A 27,857-nucleotide genomic window follows, 5' to 3' on the forward strand; every position below is an offset into this window, starting at 1 on the left:
CTTAAAGAAACAAGTCCATGGAAAACTGCAACAGATCACAAAGTCATCGACAATAAGGGAGCCAGGTCACAATATGGTTAATGGCTATCGTAAAAAGGATGACAGTGATGACGGAGCCTTGAAGCACCCTGTTCTCCTGGATAAAGGCATCTGACAAGACAAAACTCACTTGTATCCTGAAACCTGGCTTTTCAAAATTCCTGAATGAAACGGAGCAGGTGGCCTCAGATGCCCCATGGAGAGGATACCAGTCCTCCAACAGGTGTTGCAGGCTTCATCCAAATCAAAAAACATGGCCACTATCTGGTATTTCTACAGAAAACTGTTCCTGGCATGGTTTTACAAAGTGACAAGATGGTCAACTGCAAAACAGAGTGCTCAAAAACCACATTGTGCAGTGGCTAGTTGATTGTGAGATTTGAGCCACATACCAACTGGCCTTGAATAATACATTCCATCACCTTGCAAACATAGATGGTGAGAGAAATAGGGCAGTAGCTAGAAGAAAGGTGTTTGTCCTTACTGGGCTTACATAGAAGTATAACAGTGGCTTCATGCCAGTGTCTGGAAAACATGCCATCTGTCGAGATGTGATTGTACATATGAAGGAGGAAGCGTTTGCCAACATGAGAAAGATGCTGCTGCAACATCTGAATGTGAATATTGTCCAGCCCTGGGTAGAGGAGGGGGATGAAGTGAGAGCGTGGTCAAGTTTCATCAAAGTAAAGGCAGCATTGTAGCATTCATGATTCTGAGAGGAGAAGGGAATCACCCACGCCTCTTCCACTTGTTTCACAGAGAAGATGGGGTGATGGTGGATGGAGCTTTAAATCTCCACAAAATAGCAGTCTAAGGTGTTAAAGAGATAGCAACAGGGTCCACAATGGTATCATCTGCTACACTCAGGCTGGAAATTGGGGAACGGACCTTAGTCCCAAAGAGCCAATGGAGGTTGCCCCACACAATGGAACAGGGAGTGAAACTGTTAAAAGAATTTTGCCATCCCAAAGAATCCGATGATACTGTACACACAACTGTTTATAAAGAATACAGTTCGCCATTGTAGGATGACAGTTAAAAACACAGAGAGCGAACTCAGCAAGTGAATCACTTCGCGGCATGGCTCAGTCCACCATGGACCAGGACACGGTGCCGTAAAGATGAAGCAGACCAGAAGGAAATGCGTGAGGTCGAAGCAATTGCCAGGATGCAATTTTGTTTCTTGGAGGCAAACAACAAGCGAACACTGTGAGTCCAAGATCAGTCATAATTCCTCCTTGTTGCACCTAATGCCACTAAAGTTCCACTGACGAAAAGACATAATGGTTCCAAGGGGAGGAGGGAACAAATGAAGGGTTGTCACCTCTGTGGTCACCAAGTGCCAGCCTTCAAAGACTCACTGCTACAGGGCACAGAGGCAGGAGGATCCTCTTCCATGAGATCTACAGAGGTATTGGTATTCTCTCTGGGTAGGCCTGCAGATACAAGGACAGAAAAACAGTAGGTGGTGCACATCAGTGAAACGGAGGTCAGCCCTGTCAGGGTATCACACAGCGACATCGCTGAAGAGGATCGCTGAAGAGGATCCCGAAGTCAGAAGAAGACCATTTGTTTTTGTTTTATTTCTTAGAGCCTTTGCGGTTGGCAGATGAAGATTCAGACATTTATTGGCTGGAAGGATATAAGAAGGCTTCACAGGAGCGTTCTTTTTTCCCTTTCCAGCCTGCTGGTTATAAAGCCGGTGATTTCACCATCGGGGGCAAAGATCTGGTGGCTTGTTCCGCAGCTGGAGGAGGAAGAGATGGAGATGCTACTGTGATACTGGGCAATTTTACAACTGCAGTGCTGAATTGGAGGTCGCAAGATTGCATGGCTATGTACTTCGTAGAGTGACGCATAGCAAGAATGGTAATGTGTCAGATGGTAAAATGCAAGGCTTTTGACGAACCAACAAATTGCGAATGACAGGGTTAGGTTCTTTTACCTTCACCCAGATCTGGATGGTCCACTCATCAAGATACACAGGACATTCCCAGGATGAGGCTACATGGTCACGATTGCAACTGATGCAGCAGGAAGGAGGAGGCAGGCAAACTGATCTCATGAGCATCCCTAGCACAAGTAACACATTTGGCGATGTTTTGACAGGACAGGCAAGAATGACTGTAATGTTGACACTGGTAGCAACAAATCAGGTTTGGAATGTACAGTCAGGCTGCAATGACTTCATAGACTGCTCTGATCTTTGATGGAAGCACTACCCGATCAAATGTGAAAAAAAAAAGAGTGCGTGTAGGCACTAATGTTTCATCAACCTTTTTCATTACCCGATGGACTGCAGTGATGCCCTGATCAGAGTGGTAAGTTTGGATTTCTCCCTTGGTCAGACCTTCAAGAAGCCAAGTGTAAATAACACCACATGAGAATTCAGCGTTTGATGAGCCTCAACGCGAACAGGCTAGCTGTGGAAGAGCAAAGCAGTAAGCAGTCGTTGGGCTTGAAAATCACAATTGGTCTCCAGAAGAAAGTACCACTATGTAAACAAGATTAGGATTTCACTGGGCCTCAACTGCATCAACACCTTTCCGAATATTAAACGGATTAACCATAGCAAAGGACTGACTTCCTTCAGTATATGATACCACAAGGAAACGAAGTGCAGCTGGGAGATCCTTTGAATCATTAGCCTCATTCCATTTACGTTTAGTAGACATAGAGATAGTGACTGGCTCATTGCAAGAAAATCCTCCACAATCACTGGCATCTCGGATGGTGTGCTCCTTCCAACTGAGGTCCCCCTCTCAAAGAGGGCTCAGCCACCTCAGGTGATTGTTCACACCTCAGGTTAAACCTCCCAAACTCCTGACACAAGCACCAATTGGCAATTTGGGAAGGTAACAGCTCAGGCAATCACGCCTCTCTGGGCTTGGCCTGTACCAGCAGTTATGTGTGAACCGTATCTGTCGACCTGAGGCTGGGAATTTACACGTTACCCCTTGTCACCTGTTATGCAGCAAACACTTGTACTGGGGCTTCAGGAGTGCACAGGGAGGAAGAAGGAACAAGAGGAACCTCAAATGCTGATGCGGAGGAAAAAACGGATGATGGGCTGTTCTGATGTCAGGCTATTAAAACCTCAGAACACATTCCCAAAAATATCCCAGACATGTTCCCAATGGAGGGGAAGAAGAATAGCAGGATAGGCATGAAGCATGGAAAGGGAAGAGGTCCTGCAAAGGCTCGAGCCCCATGGTCGCAAAACACGAACTTGCCAAAGAGTGGTGAGGTCCCTGGAGCTTTTTAGTCTTGCTTTACAATCTAATAATGAAAATTATAAAAATGTTATTTAAAAACATGCTTAAAAATTAATGTGTGTCTTAATAGTCCATAGCAGCTTACACTCTGTAAAATACTGTAGTAACGCAGCAGTATGAACTTCATTTCTTAATACGAGGTCCAAATATTGCACGACATGTCTGTATTACAAAAACAAACCATTCATTTGCAACAGATTGAAGATTTATGTCTTATTTATACCCCATGATATCAACCCTCTAAACCGTACATTTCCTATATATATATTAAACTATGATTCAAACACACCTAGTTCTTAAACTCTATCCTGAAACGCAGTTGAGGCAGCATCAGACCAATGTGACTGTCTGTTCTGCAGAACAACACACGTTCATAGACTGATTTACTATGTTCAAGTTCTTATTTATATGCAAATATTCATTCAATGCCACAACCATATGGTAAGTATAGCTTGTAAAGTACATATGTTTTTATTAAATAACTGACTCAAAAACTGTCGATATGTTCAGTGTAAATAATGGAATGACAAGTGTCCCACAGATCTGAAAGGTGATCCTGATGCAGTGGTCACGGAGTAACTGACAAAACCATGTTTGCCACCTGACCATTTGTTATTATTCATGCTTCTATGAAGCAACAAACCCCAAAGATCTGACACCATAAGGCCATGCAAGTGACCACAACATTTAATGTCTGCATAAAGGATACTACCAGATAGTGCTTTTTAACTTTATGAACATTTCAGAAATGTTACAAAATGTGAGCAAATAAGTGCATGCAATATTTAGTTTACCAATACATGTAAGAAGCTGACATAGCTTGAGCCAGCACAATAAAATACTGGCATAAACAAGCAATGACATACCGTCCAGGAGACACAGGGTGGGAATGATGGACAGATGTTTGTCGTTTTATTTATCTATATATCGCTAGCTTTCAAATTTTTAGTTAAAACATTCAGCAATTGCTGTGAGATTGTCTCCAATTGACAGGATGGAATTTATGTTCAGAGCGATGGTCCTGAAATGCCAACGTTAATTAGTCCACGGCGTACGTCCATGATAATGTACCCAATATTATACTGAAAATGGGGAGCTACACATCTATGTTTTTCTAGTCTATGATGTAACGCATAGGGCAGCTGCAATTTTTTTTAATAAAGCAAATAAACAAACTAAACAAACATACCTTCCTGCAGATGATGTCGGTATGTAAGTAGTTGGTATGTTCCCAGCACTGGCTTCATACAGGTTCTGATTAGCCTGGATAATTCTATTGTGGTCTAGTGACATCTGTAAAGAATAAAGCATACATAACACTTTACATTAATGAGTAACCTAAAAAAAATCATTACTATACTACAATATGGATCACTAACACCAAATATTACAGTAATTCATTGTTAGCCTTTAAAAACTAAGGCAGGAACCAGTCTGATGGCCTGGCAGTAACAGAACTAAGGATTTGTAGACTTCCTGATGTTGCGGCCATAAATGTAATGCATAGTTATAGGTACTGAAAGCAACATTAACAGGAAAATTTTGGTAACAATTCATTCTAAACATGCAGGACATGTATGTAAAAATCTACAATGGAATGCACATGGTATTTACGGAATGGGTGTAAATGTCTGCGCATTGACTAGGTCATAAGTGAAATCAATGGACAAAGAAAGCATTCAGGTAGATGATAAATAAATAGGACTAATATTCAAATTTAATGGAAACTAATGAATGATGGATAATAAACAACTGCATGTACGTTAGTTTTTTGTTCAACTTATCATTGTCTTAGTGCCACTCATGAGCGCATTTTTTATCAGAGAAAGAAATGCGAGACACTCAATTTATGATAAGAGTTTGTGAACTTCCAAAGTGTGAAAGAACTGTTAATTATTCACACCATCTAAAAATCAGTGTTCACTCCAAAGCTATAATTATTGTAAACTTATGCTGTTCATTCCCTTATCTACTATACCATACTACCACATTATATCAACAAAAATAATCAGTTTCTGAAACTACGATATAACTGGATGGATAATAAATTTACTCACCAAGTGGCAGTAGGAGGAAACATATATAAAAGGTAATGAAGTGTGCAAGCTTTCGGAGCTATTGGCAACTCCTCCTTGCAGAAGGGCTGAAGAAGAAGTAAGAGGAATGAAGGAAAAAGAGAAAGTTATGGAAAAGCCACCCAGAACCGCAGGCTGAAGACTTACCAGAGAGAACAAGAAGAAAGGACTGATTGTTGGTGACTACACTGGATGAGAAAAACATGAGAGCTTAAAGGTGGAGGTTAGGGCAATATGGAACACATTACCCAGAAAATATTGTGCAAGAGTTAATACGAGTCGAAAGTTAAATGCATTATACATGTTAGAGGTGAGGGGGTGATAGGCAGGTTACAAAACGAAAGATATAGAAAACTAAAAGCGAGTGAAGAAAGGAGTAGCTACTGAGAAGAACTGCTGAGACTGAAAAAATTAAAGTAAATTAAGGCCAGGTAGGTCACGAGAACCAAGTACATTAACACCAGTTCCCACATGTGGAGTTCTGAGAAACTGGTGTTGGGGAAGAATTCAGATGGCATGTGTGGTGAAACAGGTACCAAGGTCACAACTGTTATGTTGTACTGTTGCCAGTAGGTACACACTGTCTATGCCCATTCGTCCTAATGGATAATTTGGCGGTAATAAGTTACATCATATTAAAATGCCGCACAGTGTTTACATAAAAGCTGGTGAATGATGTGTCGTTTCACAGGTGGCTCTTCTGTTGATAGCATATGTTTTACCAGTTACTGGGATTATATAGTTGGTGGCAGGAGGGTGCATAGGGCAACTATTAGAGTGGATTCAGTTACAGAGGAGCAAAGGGTCTGAGCAAGATATTGCGAAGATTTAAGGTGCGGAAGGGTGGGGGGCGGAAAGCTATGTTAGGTTTGGTGGGCAAACTGTCAGACAGAATGGGCCTATGGCATGATTTCAGGCAGTCATAGCCATGTAGAAGTAGCTCATTTATAGGTACATTCAAGATCAGGATAATACTAAGTGAAAAGAGAAAGAGGTACCTACATTGATTTTTGGAGGGATCAGCGATACTAGGACTGAAAGTGATGCCACCGGAAATCTGCTTTTGGATAAGGCTGGTGAGATAATTATTCCAGTGTAGGCTGAGGTGAGAATGGTGGTGTATTGCTGCAAAGAGTCTGCATTTGAACAAATACATTTGTCTGTATACGGGAGGGAATGTTTGACATAGAAAGGATGGCAGCTGTCAAAATATATGTACTGTTGTTTGCTAGTGGCTTTAAAATGAACAGAGATGTGTCGCTAACACTTGGTGAGAAGAATGTGGCATGGAATTCAGAATAAGCCAATTTGAAATTTAACTGGGAGAATGAATTTAGAGGTTCCACAAATTTAACAGATCGACCTCACCATGAGTCCATATGGCAGAGATGTCATCAATGTATATAAACCAAACCAGGGGCTAAAAACTTATGGGTCCCAGGAAGAGCCACTCCAAGCAACCCATAAAAATGTTGTCATAGGAAGGAGCCATACTGGTTCCAATGGCCATGCCCCTGATCATAATTCAGTTGTTTAAGATGAGCAGGAAGGAAGTCTTAGGCTTGGATCATTGGGTGCTGGATGAGGCAATGTTTAGCAGCAGACAGATCGTGTACATGGGGGACATTAATACAGAGAGAAGCGGCATCAACAGTGACAAATAAAATGTGTGGTGAGTGTGGGAAAGGCACAGATTTCAGATTATCTAGGAAATAGTCGGTTTCTTTAATACCGGAGGGGAGTCTTTGTACTACAGGTTGCAGGCATTGATCAACTATGATAGATACAAGTTCTGTGGATGCTTTGAAGCCAGGAACTATGTGATGAACAGGGTGATTTGGTTTGTGGATCTTAGGAAGAGGTAGAAGGTAGGAGTGCATGGTTCAGGTGGGGTAAAAGTTCTTTGGATTGAGGTTAGACCTTGGGAGGAGAGTGAGGTTTTATGGAGGGACTGTAGGTCAGTCTGTATCACAGGAATGGGGTCTTGATGGCCAATGCTGTACATAAAGGTGGCATAGGTCCTCCCTTAAGTATCCTGTCGGTCAAGCACCACAGTGCTAGATCTTTTGTCCATTGGGAGGATAATGAGCAAGTCTTCAGTATTTAGGAAATAAAGAGCCAGAAGACAGGTTAGGGTTATGTTGTAGGAACCTGAGCAAGGATTATGAACCAATGCTGGATCTTAGGAATTCTTAGAAGGTTTGGAAAGGGTGATTTTGAGGTAGTGATAGTGGAGCAAATTGGGATCTTGGTCAGAAGTGTTCAAGGCAGGGTCCAATGTCAGGTTTGTTGTTCGAAAGCAGCACAATTAACTGCAGGACAATGGAACCAGGATGACTCCTTCTTATGCCAACCTTTTCATGGGTCTCTTGTAGGAGGCATTCCTGTGACACATGAGCCTTCAGTGCCTGGTTTGGTTTATATACATTGATGAGATCTTTGCCATATGGACTCATGGAAAGGCTGACTTGTTAGAAGTTTTTGGAATCTCTAAATACATTCTCTCCGTTAAATTTTGCATGGTCCTATTCTGAATCACATGTCACTTTCCTTGATGTTGCTTTCATCCCAACTGAGGATCAGCTATTCACTTCTGTTCACATTAAAACTACTAACAAACAACAGTATTACTTTTTGACAATTGTCATCCTATCCATGTCAAATGTTTCCTCCCATACAGCCTTGGCGTTCGAGGCAAACATATTCGTTCTCATGAAGACTCTTTACAACACCTTTCTCACACCTCCACTGGGCATAATTACCCCACTAGCCTATTCTGGAAGCAGATTTCCCAAGCCATTTGCTGATCCCTTCAAAAAACAACTTATTTTACCTTGTCACTAAGTACTATCCTGGTTTTGAATGTATGAATCAGATCCTTCGATAAGGTTATGACTTCTTAAAATCATACCCTGAAAGAGGCCCAGTCTGTCTGACAGTTATCCCACTACACTACAATAGCTTTTCACTGTCGCTGACCCCCTCTCACCTCACAACTTCCACAATATCCTGCTCAGAATCTATGCTCCTTCTGCACCCATTTCCAAACACTATGGCTCCTACCCCTGTAAGACATACCCTATGCAACCTCCTACCATCACCTAAACCAGCCTAGTAGCTGGTAAAACATATACAGTAAGAAGCCAGTTAACTGAACTTGGGTCAATCAAAACCCATGTTATCTGAAACAACTCCACAAAGCTTAATAATAAAAGGAACCTGTATTGCAGGGAAAAATTATTCAAGGTAAGAGTGTGCTGGGATGCGGTTAGCTGGTAGAGGTGAGTTAGGCAGCACTGCACTGTGCTATCAAGTGGAGAGCCACCTGTGAAATGACACATCGTATACCAGCTGTTATGTTAACACTGTTCGACCTTCTACAATGGTAGGATTACACCAAGTTATTGTTTAGGATGAAAGGGCATAGAGAGAGGGTACATACTTATCCTGTTGCAGAGTAAGCTCTAAATATAACAGTCGTGACCTCGGTACCTGTTTCACCACACATGCCATATGGATTCTTCACCGACAATTTCTCAGAGCTCCACAGGTGAAAACTGGCATTACATGTCCTTGGTTCTTGCCATCCATCTGGACTTAATTTCTGTTAATTTCCTAAGTCTCAGCATTTCTTCTTGGTAACTATTCCTTTTTCACTCCCTTAAAGACCTATCTACTTTTTTTTTACTGCATTCCATCTCTACTTCGCTTTCCATTCTTATTAACTCTTGCACGATGTTTTGTGAATAATCTTTGTCTTCCTTAGTACCCTATCATCCACCTTTAAGCTGTAAGGTTTTCCTCGCCTGATACAGTCTCCAACAATCAGTATTTCCTTCTCATCCTGTCCGATAAGTCTTCCCCAGGCCCTGAAAGATTTTAGTGTAACTCCCCCATCTTCTAAACCTTGCTAGTTCTTTTCCTTCATCCCTCTTCCTTCCCATTCAACCCTTCAGCCAGGAAAAAGTGTTATCTCCTGTCACCACTTGGTGAGTAGATTATTTTTTATCTATCCAATTATACAAACACTGTTATCCAATCAAATCATTGTCAGATAATTTTACGATGTGTAACACCTACTCTCAGCTTTTGCTGTCCAAAGTGAGCAAACACTTCACCACGTTTTTGTTCTACAAACTGAAATTAGTTTTTTTAACTCCAAACAAAACAGCAAAATAAATTATTCATATGAGCTGTAATGCTGAGTTTAACACTAGTTTTGCGTCCATATATGATAACAATTCAATTGTGAGTTTTCTATTGTGCCTCATTTTTATTTTGAAACTCCTACTGCTTGCCTTAAAATCACTGGAATCAATTTACTGCACCTTTTGGCATCGACAGTGCATATACCATTAGTGGGCACAAAGTGCACATGGCTCCAGGTACCCAAGTTAGACAAACTTAAGTAATATTAAGAACTATAATACTGAGGTCTATTACATATGATCTCCTCTTCCAGAATCAGAGTTTGACAAGCAGATATCTATATCATCATCTTCCAAATTGCATTCTTTAGGTCTATAATAATCATAGTAAATATGTAACATTTTGAAAGCACACTTCTACCACATACAGTCTGCAAAGAATGTAACCCTGAAAGCTGGGCACCAAGTACCTCTATTATATGTATACCATTCAACACTTTCTCTGTAAAATAAGTCTGTCCCAACACTTGAACAATCCTGCTCTCTTGGGGGGAAAAGTAAAGCATAATTCAATCTAGCACCCCTGAATGCTAAATAACTTGATGAATTTGTCTTAATTACTTTTCCACAAATATTTGGTCAGAATTATATTGATCTGTACAGGCAAAACTGGGCTCAGCAACAGCAAGGTTTTCATCTTCCCCGTCACACCCATTTTTAAAAGTGAAAAATGTCTCCTGGCACACATACTGAACAGCTGTAGTAACAGACTCATCTGCATGAATGTGCATCAAGTATGAATGAAGACAGATACACAATACAAGTTGAATTTTCTTGAGGCAGTGAAGGTGTGACATTTGTCTAATCAGAGTATTTCATGTAATGTATAATATGACACAAAAACAAAATAAGTCACCTTTTTTTAAAAAAATCCAGTTACTGGCTCTGAGCCGATTTGGCTTATCTTCAGCACAGAAATCTCTCTTCAGTTACATGTAGTTTTTAGTACGTTATGTGTATCATTTCACAGAAATAGCATGTCCTTGCTTGAGCATGCACCTAAGATCAAATTCAATATGCCGTTGATGAAGACGATGATTTGAGCTGAAACATGCATTAAAAATTTGCAGCATACAATAAAGTTTGTTTCATTACAAATGTTTACACTTTTAAAACATTCCACTCCACTAAACACGCAAAAGTGTCCTTTACAAAACCAAGTCACACGTGTGTACACTTGGAAATAAATGCATCAACAACATCCTATACTGGGAAGCATTTAACCACAGTTACCAGAAAAGCAACTGTCGTCCTAAAGAACCACATTTTTGTGCAAGTGATCTGACACATTGGTATAAATCATGAAGACATCTAATTATATTATGGTGCCAAATAAAAGTTTATTCTCCTAACGACACGAATTAAATTTACAGAATAGCATAACTTGCTGTAATATATATTAATTTTCTGGCAAACAGTTTCAGTACAGCAACATCTTCACGTTGCAGGCTACCATTATGTCAGGTTTACAGAAGATTCCTTGACATCAAATAGCTCATTGTTTACAGTTGCAGCATTGGTCACATATACCATACACTAATCTGTTATCCTATACATTTTCCACCAGTTGTAAAGTGCAAAACTCTATAGTCCGCCTCAGTGTTCAGCACACTGTTGGGCTAAAGTTGTGTCATAATTCTGATTACAGAGTAGCTCGCCACACTCTATGAAGAACAGGCTATCTGTCACACTGGACTGAAGAATGTTGCTGGAAGCTTCAACAGCATGGCGGAGCATTTAAATAATAAGGTATACTTGTTACAGGATGAAGCCCGACATTCAGAGTCACTGGATTGACTGTACAGTATTCAGTTTGGCATTTTGAGGCCAGAACTTGCTCCCAGCTTCCTTTCAAGGCGTAACCTGATTACAGGTTTCATAAAACAGCTTTGTGATTAAAAAGTGTCTGTGGCAGCAGGCAGTGTTGCCAGCTAGTATGCAGCAGCCATGTGCCCAAACACACAACCACAGAGAGTGTAAAATTGTGTTTAAATGTGGTGTTGAAATCCTAACTGATCTACAGAAAAAAGCTGAAGTAACAACAAAGGGAAGTGTAGCTTGCTGATTAACAAAGAATGTTGAGCCAATCTCCCACCTTGTTAACACATTACAAACTTCTCCAAAACAATTTCGGGAGCAAGTCAGGCATTTCATAAAATACTGAAAGTTTTACTACATTTGTTTCATTGTCTGCCAAAACTGAGGACAATATCTTTTGCCCTATTGCCTACATACAGAAGAAAATCAAAATCTGATGTACTGAAATCTGTGTGCCATAAGAAGACACACGGAGAGTCCTCTGAACAGAGAAAGAAGTTATGCAACGTCAGACTGTGCTTTGTCCATAGTTGAGTGAGGTCTTCATCTCTCTTCAGTGTATAGCAGTAGGTACCCAACAGCCAAATGGTTGATTTAATCAGCCACTCTTTTCTACATCTACACTCTGAAAACCACCATGAGATGCATGGCAGATGGTACATCTCATTGTACCATTTATGTATGCATTGTGAAAAGAATGCTTGACTGACTCTTTGTGTACAATAATTATTCTAATCTTATCCTCATGATCCCTGAGTGAGCTATAAGTAGGAGGCTGTAGTACATTCCTAGAATAATCATTTAAAGCTGGTTCTTGAAATGTTCTTAACAGACTTCCTCAAGATAGTTCGTGTGTATCTTCAAGAGTCTTCCAATGCAGTTCCTTCAGTATCTCTGTGGCACTACCCCATGGATTAAACAAACTTTGACCACTCGTGCTGCCCCCCTCTGTACATGTTCAATATCCCCTCTTAGTCCTATCTGGTATGGGTACCACACACTCCGCCAATATTCTAGAACTGGTTGCACGAGTTATTTATAAACAACTACCTTTGTAGACTGACTGCACTTCCCCACTATTCTACCAATATAACGAAGTCCACCACCTGCTTTACTCATGACTAACTCATATGATCATTCCATTTCATATCCCTACAAAATGTTACACCGAGGTATCTGTACAAGTTGACCAATTCCAACAGTGACTCTCATTGATATTATAGTCATAGTATACTACATTTTTTCGTTTTGCGAAGTGAAAAATTTTACATTTCTGAACATTTAGAGCAAGTGTCGGATAGACTGCCAGATACAGAGCACCTCATGTTCCTACTGCTAATAAGGTGAGTACACCGTTTGTTTGTTATATATTTTTATGAGTTTTCAATAAGAGTGACTTATTTACAGATACCTGTGTAGTTACTAGATTATTTTTGTAATTTTTTGTGTGCTCAAGTGCTTACTAGGCCCAAGCTTTTAGTTTAATAACAGTGTAGTGTACGGTACCGCCATTGCTATCGACCATTATATCGACCCTCATATCGTACAGGCTTTTGTTTGTTTTGGTTAGTGTAGCTCAGTGTCATTTAGACCATTAGTGAGAGAGCACTTCGAATTCCTGGAGCTAGTAAGCGAGTACATGGTTTATTTGTTAGATATTTTTATGAGCTCCAAACAGGAGCGAGGGCAATCCTTCACTCACAGCTCCAGGCTGTGTTGGCTTCCGTCACACAGCTTGAGGCTGCTGCCAAAGAGCATCACTGTGGGGGGTCAGATGCAGGGACGCGAAGGATGTAGAGCATGTCCCACGTGTCACCCAATCATTCCACTGCTGCGGCCACCCTGGGTACTACCTGCACTCAGGTTGACCCCTAACCTGTGGTCAAGTGGTAGATTATTCCAAAGTCTGGCAGGCAGAAAAAAGCTTTCCGAGGAGCCGATCGTAGGGCCTCCCTGGTTCGTTTGCCGAAAAGTTTTCGGGTGTTACCTGTTGCTGATGATGTCTCTGAGCCGGATGTAGTCGTCCACCCTGTTTCAGAGGAAGCTTCTCGGCCCGCAAGGTCTGGGCATTCACAGAGGGTGGGTTTGCTGATAGTTGGGAGCTCCAACGTTAGGCGCATAATGGGGCCCCTTAGGAACGTGGCTGCCAAGGAGGGGAAGGAAGCCAGTGTGCACTCCGTGTGCATACTGGGTGGGGGAGTCATTCTGGATCTGGAAAGGGTGCTTCCGGATGACATGAAGAATACAGGGTGCAGCCAACTGCAGGTGGTGGCTCATGTCAGTACCAATGGTGTGTGTCGCTTTGGATCAGAGGAGATTCTCCCTGGTTTCAGGCAGCTAGCGGAAATGGTAAAGACTGCCAGTCTTGCTTGCGAGATTAAGGCGGAGCTCACCATCTGCAGCATCGTCAATAGAATCAACTGTGGTCCTTTGGTGCAGAGATGAGTGGATGGTCTGAATCAGAGGCTCGGGCAGTTCTGTGACTGTGTAGGCTGCAGATTCCTTGACTTGCGTCATCAGTTGGTGGGTTCCCAGGTTCCGCTTAATAGGTCAGGAGTCCATTACACACAGGAAGTGGCTACATGGGTAGCAGGGGCTGTGTGGATGGGACTGGAAGGTTTTTTAGGTTGGAGGGTCTCAGGGAACCACAGAAAGTGCATCTGTCTAAAAGGGGACAGGTAAAACACAGTAAGTTAGTAGAAGAAACGATCAGTATTGTAGTTGTAAACTGTTGTAGCTGTGCTGAATAAGGACCAGAGCTTCAAGCCCTACTAGAAAGTACTAAAGCTCAAATAGTTATAGGTACAGAAAGCTGGCTAACGCCAGAAATAAGTTCGGCCGAAATTTTTTCAAATGATCTAACAGTGTTCAGAAAGGATAGATCAAATACAGTTGGTGGTGGAGTGTTTATTGCTGTCAGAAGTAGTTTGCCTTGTAGTGAAATTGAAGTAGATAGTTCCTGCGAAATAGTATGGGTAGAAGTTATACTTGACAATCGGACTGAACTATTAATTGGATCGTATTACCGACCCCCCAACTCAGAAGATATAGTTGCTGAACCGTTCAAAGAAAACTTTAGTCTCATTTCAAATAGGTACCCCACTCATACAGTTATAGTCAGTGGTAACTTCAATCTACCCTCGATATGATGGAAAAATTATATGTTTAAAGCCGGCAGCAGGCATAAAACGTCATCTGAATTTGAATGCTTTCTCAGAAAATTATTTTGAACAATTAGTTCATGAGCCCATTCAAAGGGTAAATGGTTGTGAAAACATACATGACCTCTTAGCAACAAATAATCCTGGGCAAATAGTGAGTATCCTGACAAGTACAGGGATTAGCGACCACAAGGCAGTTGCTTCTAGGCTGAATGCCGTAACACTTACAACCATCAAAAATAAATGCAAACTATATTTTAAAAAATGATAAAAATGCTCTTGACACTGTTTTAAGAGACAATCTTCACTCCGTCCGATCTGGTCATGTAGTGTAGAAAAGCTGTGGAATGATTTCAAAGAGATAGTATCACCAGCAATTGAGAGATATATACCACATAAATTAATAAGTGATAGTACTGATCCGCCATGGTGCACAAAACAGACAATCTTAGTAGACGCCTTAGATTGTTTGCAGATGATGCTGCCATTTACCATCTTGCAAAGTCAACAGATGACCAAAACAAATTGCAAAATGATTTAGGTAAGATATCTATATGGTGCGAAAGTGGCAATTGACCCTGAATAAAGAAAAGTATGAAGTTATTCACATGAGTACTAAAATTCCTGAATTCCAATGAAGAACAACTGCCCATATGAGAAACATAGACATAGATATCCTTGGTGTCGCAAAGCAGCTTAAATCACTTAATAAAGGCAAGACTTCTGTTCCAGATTGTATACCAGTCAGGTTCCTCTCAGAGTATGATGATACAATAGCTCTGTATCTAGCAATTATATACAACTGCTCGTTCACAGAAAGATCTGTACCTAAAGACTGGAAAATTGCTCAAGTCACACCAATACCCAAAAAGGAAAGTAGGAGTAATCTGTTGAATTACAGGCCCATATCACTAACATCAATTTGCAGTAGAGTTTTGGAACATATACTGTATTTGAACATTATTAGGTACCTCGAAGAAAATGATTTATTGACACAGTCAGCATGGATTCAGAAAATATCGTTCTTGCGAAACACAACTAGCTCTTTATACTCGTGAAGTAATGAGTGCTATCGACAGGGGATGTCAAATTGATTCCATATTTTTAGATTTCCAGAAGGCTTTCGACACTTGTTTCTCACAAGCAACTTCTAACCAAACTGCGTGCCTATGGAATATCGCCCAGTTGTGCAACTGGATTCATGATTCTCTGTCGGAAAGGTCACAGTTCGTAGTAATGGATGGAAAGTCATCGAGTAAAACAGAAGTAATATCTGGCATTCCCCAGGGAAGTGTGACAGGCCCTCTATTGTTCCTGATCTATATTAACAATATAGGAGACAATCTTAGTAGCCGCCTTAGATTGTTTGCAGATGATGCTGCCATTTACCATCTTGCAAAGTCAACAGATGACCAAAACAAATTGCAAAATGATTTAGATAAGACATCTATATGGTGCGAAAGTGGCAGTTGACCCTGAATAAAGAAAAGTATGAAGTTATTCACATGAGTACTAAAAAAATCCACTAAATTTCGATTACGCAATAAGTCACACAAATCTGAAGGCTATAATTTCAACTAAATACTTAGGGACTGCAATTACATTAACCCAAATTGGAACAATCACATACATAATGTTGTGAGTAGAGCAAAACAAAGACTGCACTTCATTGGCAGAACACTTAGAAGGTGCAACAGGTCTGCTAAAGAGACTGCTTACACCACGTTTATCCGCCCTATTCTGGAGTATTGCTGTGTGGTGTGGTATCCACATCAGGTGGGACCGACAGATGACATCGAAAATGTTCAAAGAAGGGCGGCTCGTTTTGTATTATCATGAAATAGGGGAGACAGTGCCACAGACATGATAAGTGAATTGGAGTGGCAATCATTAAAACAAAGGCATTTTTCGTTGCTATGGGATGTTCTCATGAAATTTCAATCCCCAATTTTCTCCTCCAATTCCGAAAACATTCCGTTTGCATCCACCTATGTAGGGAAAAATGATAATCACGATAAAATAAGAGAAATCAGGGCTCCCACAGAAAAATTTAAGTGCTCATTTTTCCCGTGCGCCATTTGAGAGTGGAACGGCAGAAAGACAGGTTGAAGTTAGTTCATTGAACCCTCTGCCAGGCGCTTCATGGTGAATAGCAGAATAATCGTATAGATGTAAAGTTGTCATTCTCTGCACCATGTTGAAATCTTATCAATGTCTGACTGAATATTTATGCAGCTTTTTTCAGATAGTACTTCCTTACAAATAACTGCATCTGACAATGTTTATGTAACTTCTTTCAGATAGTACTTCATTATAGATAACTGCATCATCTGCAAAAAGCACAATTTCACTAATAATATTGTCTGCAAGGTCATTAACATACAACACGAACAGCAAGGGTCCCAAACACCCAACACACTTCTCTGGGACACACCCAAAGTGACTTCTACATTTGACGATGACTCTCCATCCAAGATAATATGCTGTGTCCTCCCTACCAAAAAGGCCTCAATCCAGTCACAAATTTCACTTGATACCCCGTGTGATTGTACTTTTGAAAATAAGCATACATGTGATACTGAGTCAAATGCTTTTCAGAAATCAAGAAATACTACATCTACCTGGTTGCCTTGATCCAAAACTTTCAGTACATTATGTGAGAAAAGTATGAGTGGGTTTCACATGATCAATGTTTTCAAAATCCTCACTGGCTGGCATTGAGGAGGTCATTATGTTTGAGCTCAGAATATGTTCTAAGATTCTACAACAAATCAATGTCAAGGATATTGGATGGTAGTTTTGTGGATCACTTCTGCTACCCTCCTTGCAGATGGGTGTGACCTGTGCCTTTTTCCATGAACTGGGCACAGTTTTCTCTTCATGGTATCTATGATAGATTATACTTAGAGGGGCTAACTGACCTGGGAATTCATTATATAATCTGACAGGGATTCCTTCGGGGCCTGGAGCTTTGTTCAATTTTAATTATTTCAGCTGTTTCTCAACACCACTGAGACTACTTATTTCAGTCACCTTTTCAGTGGTACAAGTATTAAATTGCAGCAATTCTTCTGGGTAGGGACATTTGAAAAGGGAGTTAAGCATTTCAGCTTTTGCTTTGCTAGCCTCAAATTCAGTTCGTGCCTCGGACTGGACACTAACTATGGTGCAACTAACAATATTCTGCCACAGTAGTTATTGAAGGCGTCACCCACTGCTCTCCTGACAGCCAAATGAGCTGTTCTACTGGGTACGTATCTACCCAGTGAATGGTCACCTATTCTTTTAAACTTGAGCCAGAGTTACTCTACATGCCTCTGCCCTGTGCTGAAAGTTTCGAGCTCCTCATTGGGAATGACACTCTTGAATTTTTATCTAGTTTACTGAACATATGTATCTTTATGCTTGTTTTAGTTGTCCTTTGTACTTAGGTAATCATTGCTGCCACAACCATGTCATGGTCACTTATACCAAATTCAACATGAACATTCTCAAAGAGGTCAGGTCTATTTGTTGCCATTATATACAATATATTTCAATCTGTTATACGTAGTTTTCAGAGAAGGCATTCAGTAATGTTTCATAAGATATCTTATCACATCCACCACTAACAAAACTGTAATTTTCCCATCTGACTGTTGGACAAATAAAGTCTCCGCTGATGATTGCAGTATGATTGAGGAACTTGCATACAAGTGAACAGAGGTTCTCTCTAAAGTTTTTTTGTTGTGTCAGGAGATGAGTCTGGTGGGTGATAGAAGGATCCAATTATTTTATGCCCACCTCTGATACTGAGTCTTGCCCAAACAATCTCATATGCCACTTAAATTTCTATCTTGGTGGATCTGAGTTTGTCTACTGTGACAAATACACCACCTCCATTTCCCATTTGCTTATCCTTTTGACATACACTTAAATTTTCCCCAAAAATCTCACTGCTATCAATTTCAAGTTTAAACCAGCTTTCTGTACCTAGTGTTACGTGAGCTTCACTGCTTTTCATGAGCACTTCAAACTCTGACAGTTTGCTGCATATGCTTCAGCACTTTATCCATAAGGATTTTAACATTCTTGTGCAACCCCCCCCCCCCCCCACCAGTCTGCTACCTGAATAGCAGTCTCTGATGTGTAGTGTGCACCTGACCTACGTAGGGGGATCCTACAGTTCTCAACCTTATCACGCAGCCTTGCTTGTCACAGCCCTTACACTCCCCACAGAACCACAGGCCACAATCAGTTCTGGAGACAAGCTGCAAATTATGCACTTTGTTGAAACTCCATACACACGGCTGGTCTTCTCAACTTTTTCTGATAATCACTGGAATGATCCAAGAATGACCTCAGAGCCTAGACGACAGGCATCATTTGTTTCAACAAGTGTCACAATCTGCAGTTGGTTGCACCCTGCTCCCTCAATGGCTGCTGGAATAGCCTCTTTAACATGCTGAATGTGGCCCCCAGGCATAAATACTGAGTACACCTGGTGTACTTTCCTGTCCCTTGCTGCCATTTCCTGAAGGGGTACTTTCACTCCCTGTACGTTTGAACTGCCTACGATTAATAGATCCCCACCCTTCGCATTTACCTCCTCCTGACACCAGACAAAACAAATTTCTTCAAAGCAGGTGAAGTGAGTCCCATTGGTTCACATTTCAGTTTCACTGAAAGACAGTCTCTCAAATTTGTTGGTTAGGGGGATCTGTACAACATCCTGGTACCCATCCACCCTGTGCAGTATGAATAGTTCTATCATTGACAGACCACTAGTAGCAGTTCCTCCCGCTTTTTTATTTCATTTGTTGTCCTCGGTGTCGATGTACTGTGTTGCTACACTGGCTGAAAAATGGGTTATGGATTCCGACACACACTACTGTAAATCATGTAGCTGACAGTTGCATTTCACAGTACTTTAATTTCTAAGTGGCACACAGTTTGATGATATAACCACGAAGGTACTCAGCAAGGGTCTCAACTTCGCAATGACCCCCAGAAATGTGCCCATTTCAGGTTTCGTCAGTGCAGTAGGGCAAGTTGCAGCCACACTTCCACCCAATGTGGCAGAGGAAGTCCGCCGAGAGACTTGCAGGGCACTCACTAATGCCAGGCCTCCAAAATCGAACATCACATCCGAGGAGAGGCTTGCACTGAAGAAGCTCCGGGAAGACAACAGTATTGTAGTACTGCCAGCAGACAAAGGGAACTCTACAGTCATTTTACAGTGGGTGGATTATGATGAGAAAGTATGTCAACTTCTGGAGGACACAGCATATAGAACTTTGGAGTGTGACCCCACTGACAAGGTGGACAAGAGCAGGGCTCTCCTGAAGTAGACAGGGATGCCTGAGAAGATCATCAGACAACTTCGGGCAAAAGCACCAATGCCACCTAGGCTGTATGGTCTGCCTAAAATACACAAGAAGGGCATGCTTCTACGCCCTATTGTCACTAATATTGGGGCACTTACATATGCAACAGCCAAGTATTTGAAAAATCTGCTGCCTCCGTATGTGGGGAAATGTGTTCACCACATCCGAAACTCAGAAGACTTCCTGCAACGCCTCAAGCAACTACGCATCACAGATTTGGACATCATGGTTAGTTTTGATGTGGTATCACTGTTCACCAGGGTCCCACTGAGACACTCGCTAGAACTGATTGCAGAAAAATTTGATGGTGCTCTGCTGGACCTGTTCGGGCATACACTGACATCCACATATTTCCTATACGGGAACCAATATTACGAGCAATGGGTAGCCCACTGTCTCCTGTGGTTGCCAACATGTTCATGGAGAGATTTGTGGAGAGGGCATTAGAGACAGTCAGATATAAACCCACACGCTTCTTCAGATACGTGGATGACACCTTCGTAATCTTGCCTCATCGGAAGGACAGGCTCAATGAGTTTCTGGAACATTTTAACTTGTGCCACCTGAATATCAGGTTCACCATAGAACAGGAAAAGAATGGCCAGCTGCCGTTTCTGGATGTACTAGTAGAAAGGAAAGCAGATGGATCAATTGGCCACAGTGTGTATCGAAAACCCACACACACTGATTTATATCTGCAGGCTAGCAGCTGTCACCACCCTGCATCACCACCCTGCACAGAAGAACAGTGTTCTTAAGACATTCGTCCTCAGAGCACATGACTCGTCAGACCAAGAAAGTCTACCGACAGAAATATAGCTTCTCAAAACAGTGTTCTGCAAAAATGGATATACACCGAAACAAATTGAGATGGCACCCCAACCAGCCACTACACCACAAGTTCCACAAGCAGAGCAAGATGAAGCAAAGAAGGTGGCGTATTTGCCCTATGCTGGCTCTATTTCTGCCATAATTAGTAGGATCCTCCGTAAATACAATATAAAGTGTGTTTTCTGTCCATCCAGCAAGATCGGGGGACTGGCGGGGAAAGTCAAGGACGACCTGGGTTTACGGAAACCACGGATTTATAATATACCTTGCCAATGTGGCATGTCCTACATTGGCCAGACGACGAGAACAGTAGATATCAGGTGCAAGGAACATCAGAGGCACACCCGATTAAGACAGACAACAAAATCAGCCATTGCTGAACACTGCCTAGAATTAAGTCATGCCATGAATTATGAAGAAACCAAGTTTCTAGCACAGACGCCCAGATTTTGGGATAGTGTTGTAAGGGAGTCAATAGAGATAAAAGTGACCAATAATCTCATGAATCGTGACACGAGGTACCAACTAAGTAGAGCCTGGGATCCTGCTATGGAATTGCTGAAGAAGCAACGGGGACAGCTGCAGCACTCCACAAATAGAAGAACTGAGGGTGTGGACATGGAGAACGATCCCCATACAGAGTTATGGGTACACCAGACTGAAGATGGAACGCCCAGGGTCGGGACTGATGGGCGCGGACCACAAACGGAACATCTAGAACCGCAATGGACCGAAAATTGGACGGCAACGCTCCAGCAGATCACAGTGAGCAGGAGAGGACCACAGGGGGAATGCCTGGTAACACAGACGGGATTCCAAACGCACCAGACCGAAGATGGAACACTCAGGAGCCTGGCTGGCGGGCGCGGACCGCAAAGAGAACACCCTGGACTGCAGCGGACAGAAAAGGTAACAGCAATGCTCCAGAAGATCACAGCGAGCGGGTGCGGACCACAGAGGGAGCGCTTGGTGAAGGGGGAAGGCCACAGGCATAAATAATGGACCAGGTCCACTCGAGTAGTAGTCTCAGATCGCACCTGATGAAGGTAACGAGTTACAATACCGAAATATCGTGCAAGTACGACACTGATATCCGGCAGAACACCCGACAACCCAAGATATTATTACAGGATTGTTTTTCCTACTCATGCGCATTAACTTACATTTTTCTACCTTTGGAGTTTGCTGCCATTTATAATCCCAATTAGAAATTCTGTCTAAGTCATCATGTATCCTCCTACAGTCACTCAATGAAGACACCTTCCTGCACACCACAGCATCATCAGCGAAAAGCCACAGACTGCTGCTCACCCTGCCTGGGAGGTCATATATGTACGAGATGCAGTCAAAAAGTAACAGGAAATTTTTAACTTCACAGGGACTATGCATCCGATTTTCAATTCTTTCTTTTTTTGTCTTGCTGGTACACATTCCGATGTACGTTCGCATCTTTCGCTGTTTCGAGTATGTAGTTTATTGTTAGTCATCTTGACGAATTTGCTTTTGAAAAAGGTGGATCAAAGAATTTGCATCAACTTTTGTTTGAAAAGTGGAATACAATGCAGCACCACATTTGAAATGTTGACTGTGTCTTTCCGCGAATCTAATCTGGTTGGCTGGATGATTTAAGGATTAAAGGGACCAAACTACGAGGTCGTCAGTCCCTCCTATCTGGAACAGGCTAGGTAACAAAATTATGCACTGAAGAAGTGACCAGTGCACGAAACCCAAGGACAGAAAGCCTCAAAGTCTATCAAACATAAAAAAAAGCCTAGATAAAAGAAATAGAAGAAAAGGGGAAAAGGAAGAAAAGCAGGTGAGGTCGCCCATCCAGGGAGCAGCTAGAGGCCCTGAAAGGCAAAAACTGCAATGGAAGACATGCCCCCAACACTCACCAGAGGCATTTCACCCAACAACACACAGTAAACACTTGCAACCTGGACGAGTCAAGAGAAGCAGACAACAGAGGAAGAACACCAAGTCGAACAGGATACATGAGAAAGGAAAAAAGAGCAAAACCCAGGTAGGGTGAGGGCTGGAGCAGTCCATGAAGCCCAGATAACCATCGCCTCGTCAGGGCAGAGGCAGCAACAGGGCGTCCTGCCAACCCCTAATTGGGCTGACAAGGCTGTGGCACCCTCCCTTGGGCCGCATCCTACATCAGCGAATGACAGCACACAACAGCTTCAGGCAACAAAACACAACCAAAGATATAGTTATGTAAGTGTCCCATGTGAGCGACATCTACCGTATTTACTCGAATCTAAGCCGCACTTTTTTTCCGGTTTTTGTAATCCAAAATACCGCCTGCGGCTTAGAATCGAGTGCAAAGCAAGCGGGAGTTCTGAAAACTGTTGGTGGGTGCCGCCACAACTAACTTCTGCCGTCGAATATATGTAGCGCCACAAAGGCATGATTTGTAGGCACAAAGATAAATACTGGCACCAAAACCTCTGCGTCAGTAAATAAATTAAAAAAAAAAAAGGTTGAAGACGAGCCTTTTTCCTCCGCCCGAGTTTCGACCACTGCATTTTGGTACATTATCCAACGAAGTAAATACAAATTCCGTATTGTTCATCTTCAAATGCAGCTGCATTTCAATGTACTACAAAAATGCGACTGGCAAGACTGTTTGGGATGTTTGTCAATATGGCCAACTCTGCGTTCTGAATTTTTTCCTACCTGTGAGAAGAGATGGTTGCTAATAGGAACTTTTATGAATTGTGAATCACATGCAGTATTCTCTTCACCATAAGAATAATACGAATATAAACATTTTGCCATGTATTGTTTAGTGTTTGCTACTATCTCATTTAAATCCTGTCTGCCTAATAAACTACAAAACTAGAGTGAGACAACAGCAAACCCGGAAGAATATACATATCATGTAATGTTTATATTCGTATTATTCTTATGCCTAATAGTGATACAGTCAGAAATTAAGCACGGCAATTGACTAAATTTTTAAATCTAAGATGACTAATTTCTGTGCAGAATGTAATGAACTAAAAAGCCGCCTGCAAAGATTTTCAAACGGAGAAAAATTTTCGTTAAAATTTCGTTCACAACATCATCTATCATACGCAGTCTATTATTTGGTTCTTGTTGATCATTATCAAAGAAAGCAGTAGTGTAAGTAACAACAAATGTTTCGCTAATGAGACGATTCCTCTCTATTTTTTATTTGTAAGCGGCGGTAGCGCGCACAAAAGCAGGCCATGCCGCGAGCGGCGACAAGCCGTAAACACGCACAATCAGAATGCGACAAACAATGCATGACACAGTACAGTAATGCATTTTCAGCTTAGAGTGACGTAAACACCTATAACAAAGAAAACGGCGCTTATCAGATCAAAGAAAAATAAGCAAATCAATTCAAACCAGACGAAGCACGTGAAAAGGAAGGGTACCCGTATAAATACGGACGGAGCGCCTGACGCATAAGCAATGTCTACCTGGTAAAGCTTAACTGCTAAGCTTACGACTCGAACCAAACTACTGCAGCTGTATCGTCATTCATTCGACCTAAATTGTGTCTCATATTACAATTAGACGAACTTTGTTTCGATTTGGAGGTGGGACCTAAAACTTTTCTCTCCCCTTGAATTTCGAGTCTCAAATTTCGGGTGCGGCTTACGATTCGGGAAAAATTTTTTTCCTTGATTTCGAGTCTCATTTTTCAGGTGCGGCTTAGATTCGAGTAAATACGGTATGTCGCTGCCTGTCTTCCTCTGCAACTGGTGTCGTTTAAATTCAAACGTGTTTGAATTTTGTCACTGCAGTACGCGTGACAGAGAGGGAAAGCCATGTCTCCTTGGCAAAGCAGTGGAGCAGACGCGACGGCAGCTATGAAATACTTAGCATACGATTTTTAAAAAGTATTCACTGAAAAAATCTGATTCTTCTGCATCTTATAGTTTAATATCTTTGCTCGATAAAGGTTTGAATTTATTTTTATTATTCTTCATAGTTACTGTGCTGCATAAAATTGAGTACACGGCTGCACGAAATTTTTAAGGTTTTGCAGAGGTAAAATCACATTGCGTAGACTTTCCAAATAGTTCATTTATGGCCATATATTATTGCGTATGAAATGTAACCAATACATCTAAATTGTATTCAAAAGCTGAGACCATTCTTGAGATATTAGTTGCTATACATGCGGACGGGTCACTTGCATTATGTCCGAACCTTTCCTGCACTAAGGTAACAAAGTGGTCACAAAAATCGCCGTTTCTCATAATCGCTTCAAGATATCAAAACAAATATTTTTGGAAATGACAGCACACACAAAGGTCTATTTTATCATATGGTTAACACTCAATAGATTTTTGTAAACGAGCGAGCAGAGTGAAAACAAGACTTCCTATAAATTACACCACGTGGATTTGTCTGAATTTTCATAGCTAAATAAAGAGAGAGAAACTGGCAAACGGGTATCAAAGTGACCGGCATGAGGTCTAGTTTTGCATGAAAATTTTTAACTGCTTGAAAGTTATCAGGGTAAGTAAGAAAAACTTAACTAACAAGTTGAGGAAAAATTGAAATATTTCACGAAAAGCTGCTGCCAATCTATGTAAATGAAGTGTCAAAAATATCACCTGTTCAAGGCCTAGTCTTTTGCACATAAAAAGGTACATTGGTGTGGTATTTAAATGTCAAAGGCTTCCTTCGAATCAAGTACCAAAGTTAGGATTTTCAAGAACAGAAGACATTAGGAAGGCAAACGAGGAGTCAGTAAAATCACACTTTCTGAATAAAACTTGAAAATAACAAAATGAAATAAATCGGCCAAAGTTTTGACGAAATGATTTGTGTAAAAGAAATAAGTAGACCAGAGAAACATTCTACATGCTTTAGAATGATGCTTGAAATCATGAACAGAAAATGAGGTGCACCTAACGATTGCCTAATATTTTTTATTTCATACTTTTAGACAACTCATTTCACAAAACATTTGACTTTCTTTTCAAAAATTTTGTGTGCTTTACTTTTACAGACTATTTAAATTAATTGAAACACTTGGCCTTAACACTGACTGCTGATGAATTACGTTCACAACATCAACTATCTGTAAAATTTCATGGTTCATTGTAATTTATTAGGAATTTAATGCGCGTGATATACTGAGACAGGTGTGTACACTTAAAGATCAAGTACTTTGCCATGACCTTAAATATATGCTTAGTGATGCAGTGTAAAAAGCAGACAAAAAACTCAGTACACAGAATTGTAACCGAGTCAGTTAAAACTTAAGAAGTATCTGGGATCGAACCCAGTACCTTTTCAAATCCATAATCACAAACTGTAACACTATCGCTACACCACAGCTAGCTGTTATTCGCTGTTCTCAATCTGTACACATATTTAGGCTAATCAGTCATTCCTCCGCATTTATCGGCTGTTAAAAGTTCTTGATCATGTAAAAACCATTTGTCTCTAATTTATCGATGAGATAGTCGAATGCTCCTCTGCTCGTTCACATGTATTCGAAGAATTTGTCCTGTGTTCTTCGTAGATGATGGTATAAATTATGAAATTCCTCCCTTTGTAAATTTCATTTATTTTTCTTAAATAAACCCAATTTTGTAGCCTTACTCTTCCGCTACAGTATTCTACAGTTTAGGGGCGCCATTTTATAGAAACAGCTGGTTGGGTCTAAGCAGCCATGTTGTAGCACGAGATGGTTGCTTGGGCGCAGGACATCCAAGTTTTTCGCCCGATGCTGCTACTTGTCGCTGAAGTGTCACATATCCATATGTTGTTCACTGTCGGCCGTTTCTGTCACTCATGTAGGGCACAGCCTTAGAGAGAGTGATGAAAACCTCATTCATGAATCAATGAATCAACAATAAAACCAGATCAGCCCAAGGCATCACCTGCTACCACCAGGGGTAGCGAGTCAGGAAGATTACAGTGTCTACTGCAGGGTGACTAGGTTAAGACAGTGCAGTAAAATGTGGACCACAATCAAATGGCCACCACAGTGACAGTGAAGCGGATCGTCAGCCACGTATGGGCGATGCAGAGCCAGCAAAGGATGATGGAGTCCTTGTCAGAGGCATGCATAGTGGTTTTTTTGGACTTCGACAAATTCATGGTCTACTTTAATGCCTGTAGTTTGTTTAGCGAAGTCAGAGTATGCCATTCTTGACACAAATCCTTACAATTTGATTGGATAATACCAATTGAAGTTCTGGTGCTGGAATACCGATCTCAAGAGGCAGCTTGCCGGTAATCAATTCGGCCAGCAAGGGGGGGAGGGAGGGGGGGGGGGGGCACTGGAGGACCCACAGCTGCCAACAGGCCATCAATAGCCACTAAAAAGAGAGGTACCCTATTCTCTTGTGTATGGAAGATGCTACAAAAGGTGCTAACCTGTACCTGAAAAGTGCAACATGAAAGGAAGCTCTGGATAAAAATCAGGAGTGGGAATCAGAGGCCCCACTCATGTAAGGTGGCGCCATGTGGTATTATAAGCTGTATGCAAATCAAAGGAGACTGAAACACAATTTTGACACCAGGCACAACCATTCAGATAATAGACTCCAGGTGAACTAAATTATCAGCTGCAGAGTGGCACTGGCAAAAACCATATTGGACTGAAGACAGAACGTCCCAGGATTCAAGAATCAAATAGAGTTTTCAACTCACCATATAGTCAAGTAATTTGCAGAGGGCATTGGTTTAACTGATCAGACAATAGCTGTCCATCTGAAGAGACAGTTTACCAGATTTCAAAACTGGAATGATAACATCTTCTCACCACTGGGAAGTGAATTCCCCTCATGCCATAGATGGCTGAAAAGGGCAAGTGCATGATGTTGGCTAGCTACCAATAAGTATCGAAGCATTTGACTGTGCATCAAGTCTGGTACACGAGCCATCTCAGAGAGCATGGATGCTGGCGAATTCCTACTCACTAAATGTGGTGTTATAAGGTTCCAGGCAATGGAAAACGAAAGATAAAGGGACTCGTTCCGACTAGTGTTTGAAAAGACCGAATACAAGCAGATAGTGGACCGATGCTGAGGCCTGGGTGAAATGCTGAGCAAAATACTTAGCAACAGAGTCCGGGTTGATG

The 27,857-nt window shown here is 41.5% G+C and overlaps 1 protein-coding gene across 3 annotated transcripts in view; it reads right to left on the bottom strand.

Moving 5' to 3' along the window:
- Nucleotides 1-27,857, bottom strand: part of LOC126263730 (RNA-binding protein 25) — a 212,324-nt gene that overhangs the window by 178,217 nt on the left and 6,250 nt on the right. The window contains exons 2-3 of one of the 3 annotated variants that reach the window (XM_049960890.1): nt 10,454-10,641; nt 4,504-4,607 (exon numbers count right to left, since the gene is read on the bottom strand). In XM_049960890.1, the coding sequence (XP_049816847.1) occupies nt 4,504-4,607 (104 nt within the window). In that variant the 5' untranslated portion in view covers nt 10,454-10,641. Of the gene's footprint in view, nt 1-4,180; nt 4,336-4,503; nt 4,608-10,453; nt 10,642-27,857 lie in introns of those variants that run through there. The other 2 variants (XM_049960892.1, XM_049960891.1) reach the window with 2 other exon arrangements.

Source organism: Schistocerca nitens, chromosome 6 (assembly GCF_023898315.1).
Source record: "Schistocerca nitens isolate TAMUIC-IGC-003100 chromosome 6, iqSchNite1.1, whole genome shotgun sequence".
Lineage (NCBI taxonomy): Eukaryota > Metazoa > Arthropoda > Insecta > Orthoptera > Acrididae > Schistocerca > Schistocerca nitens.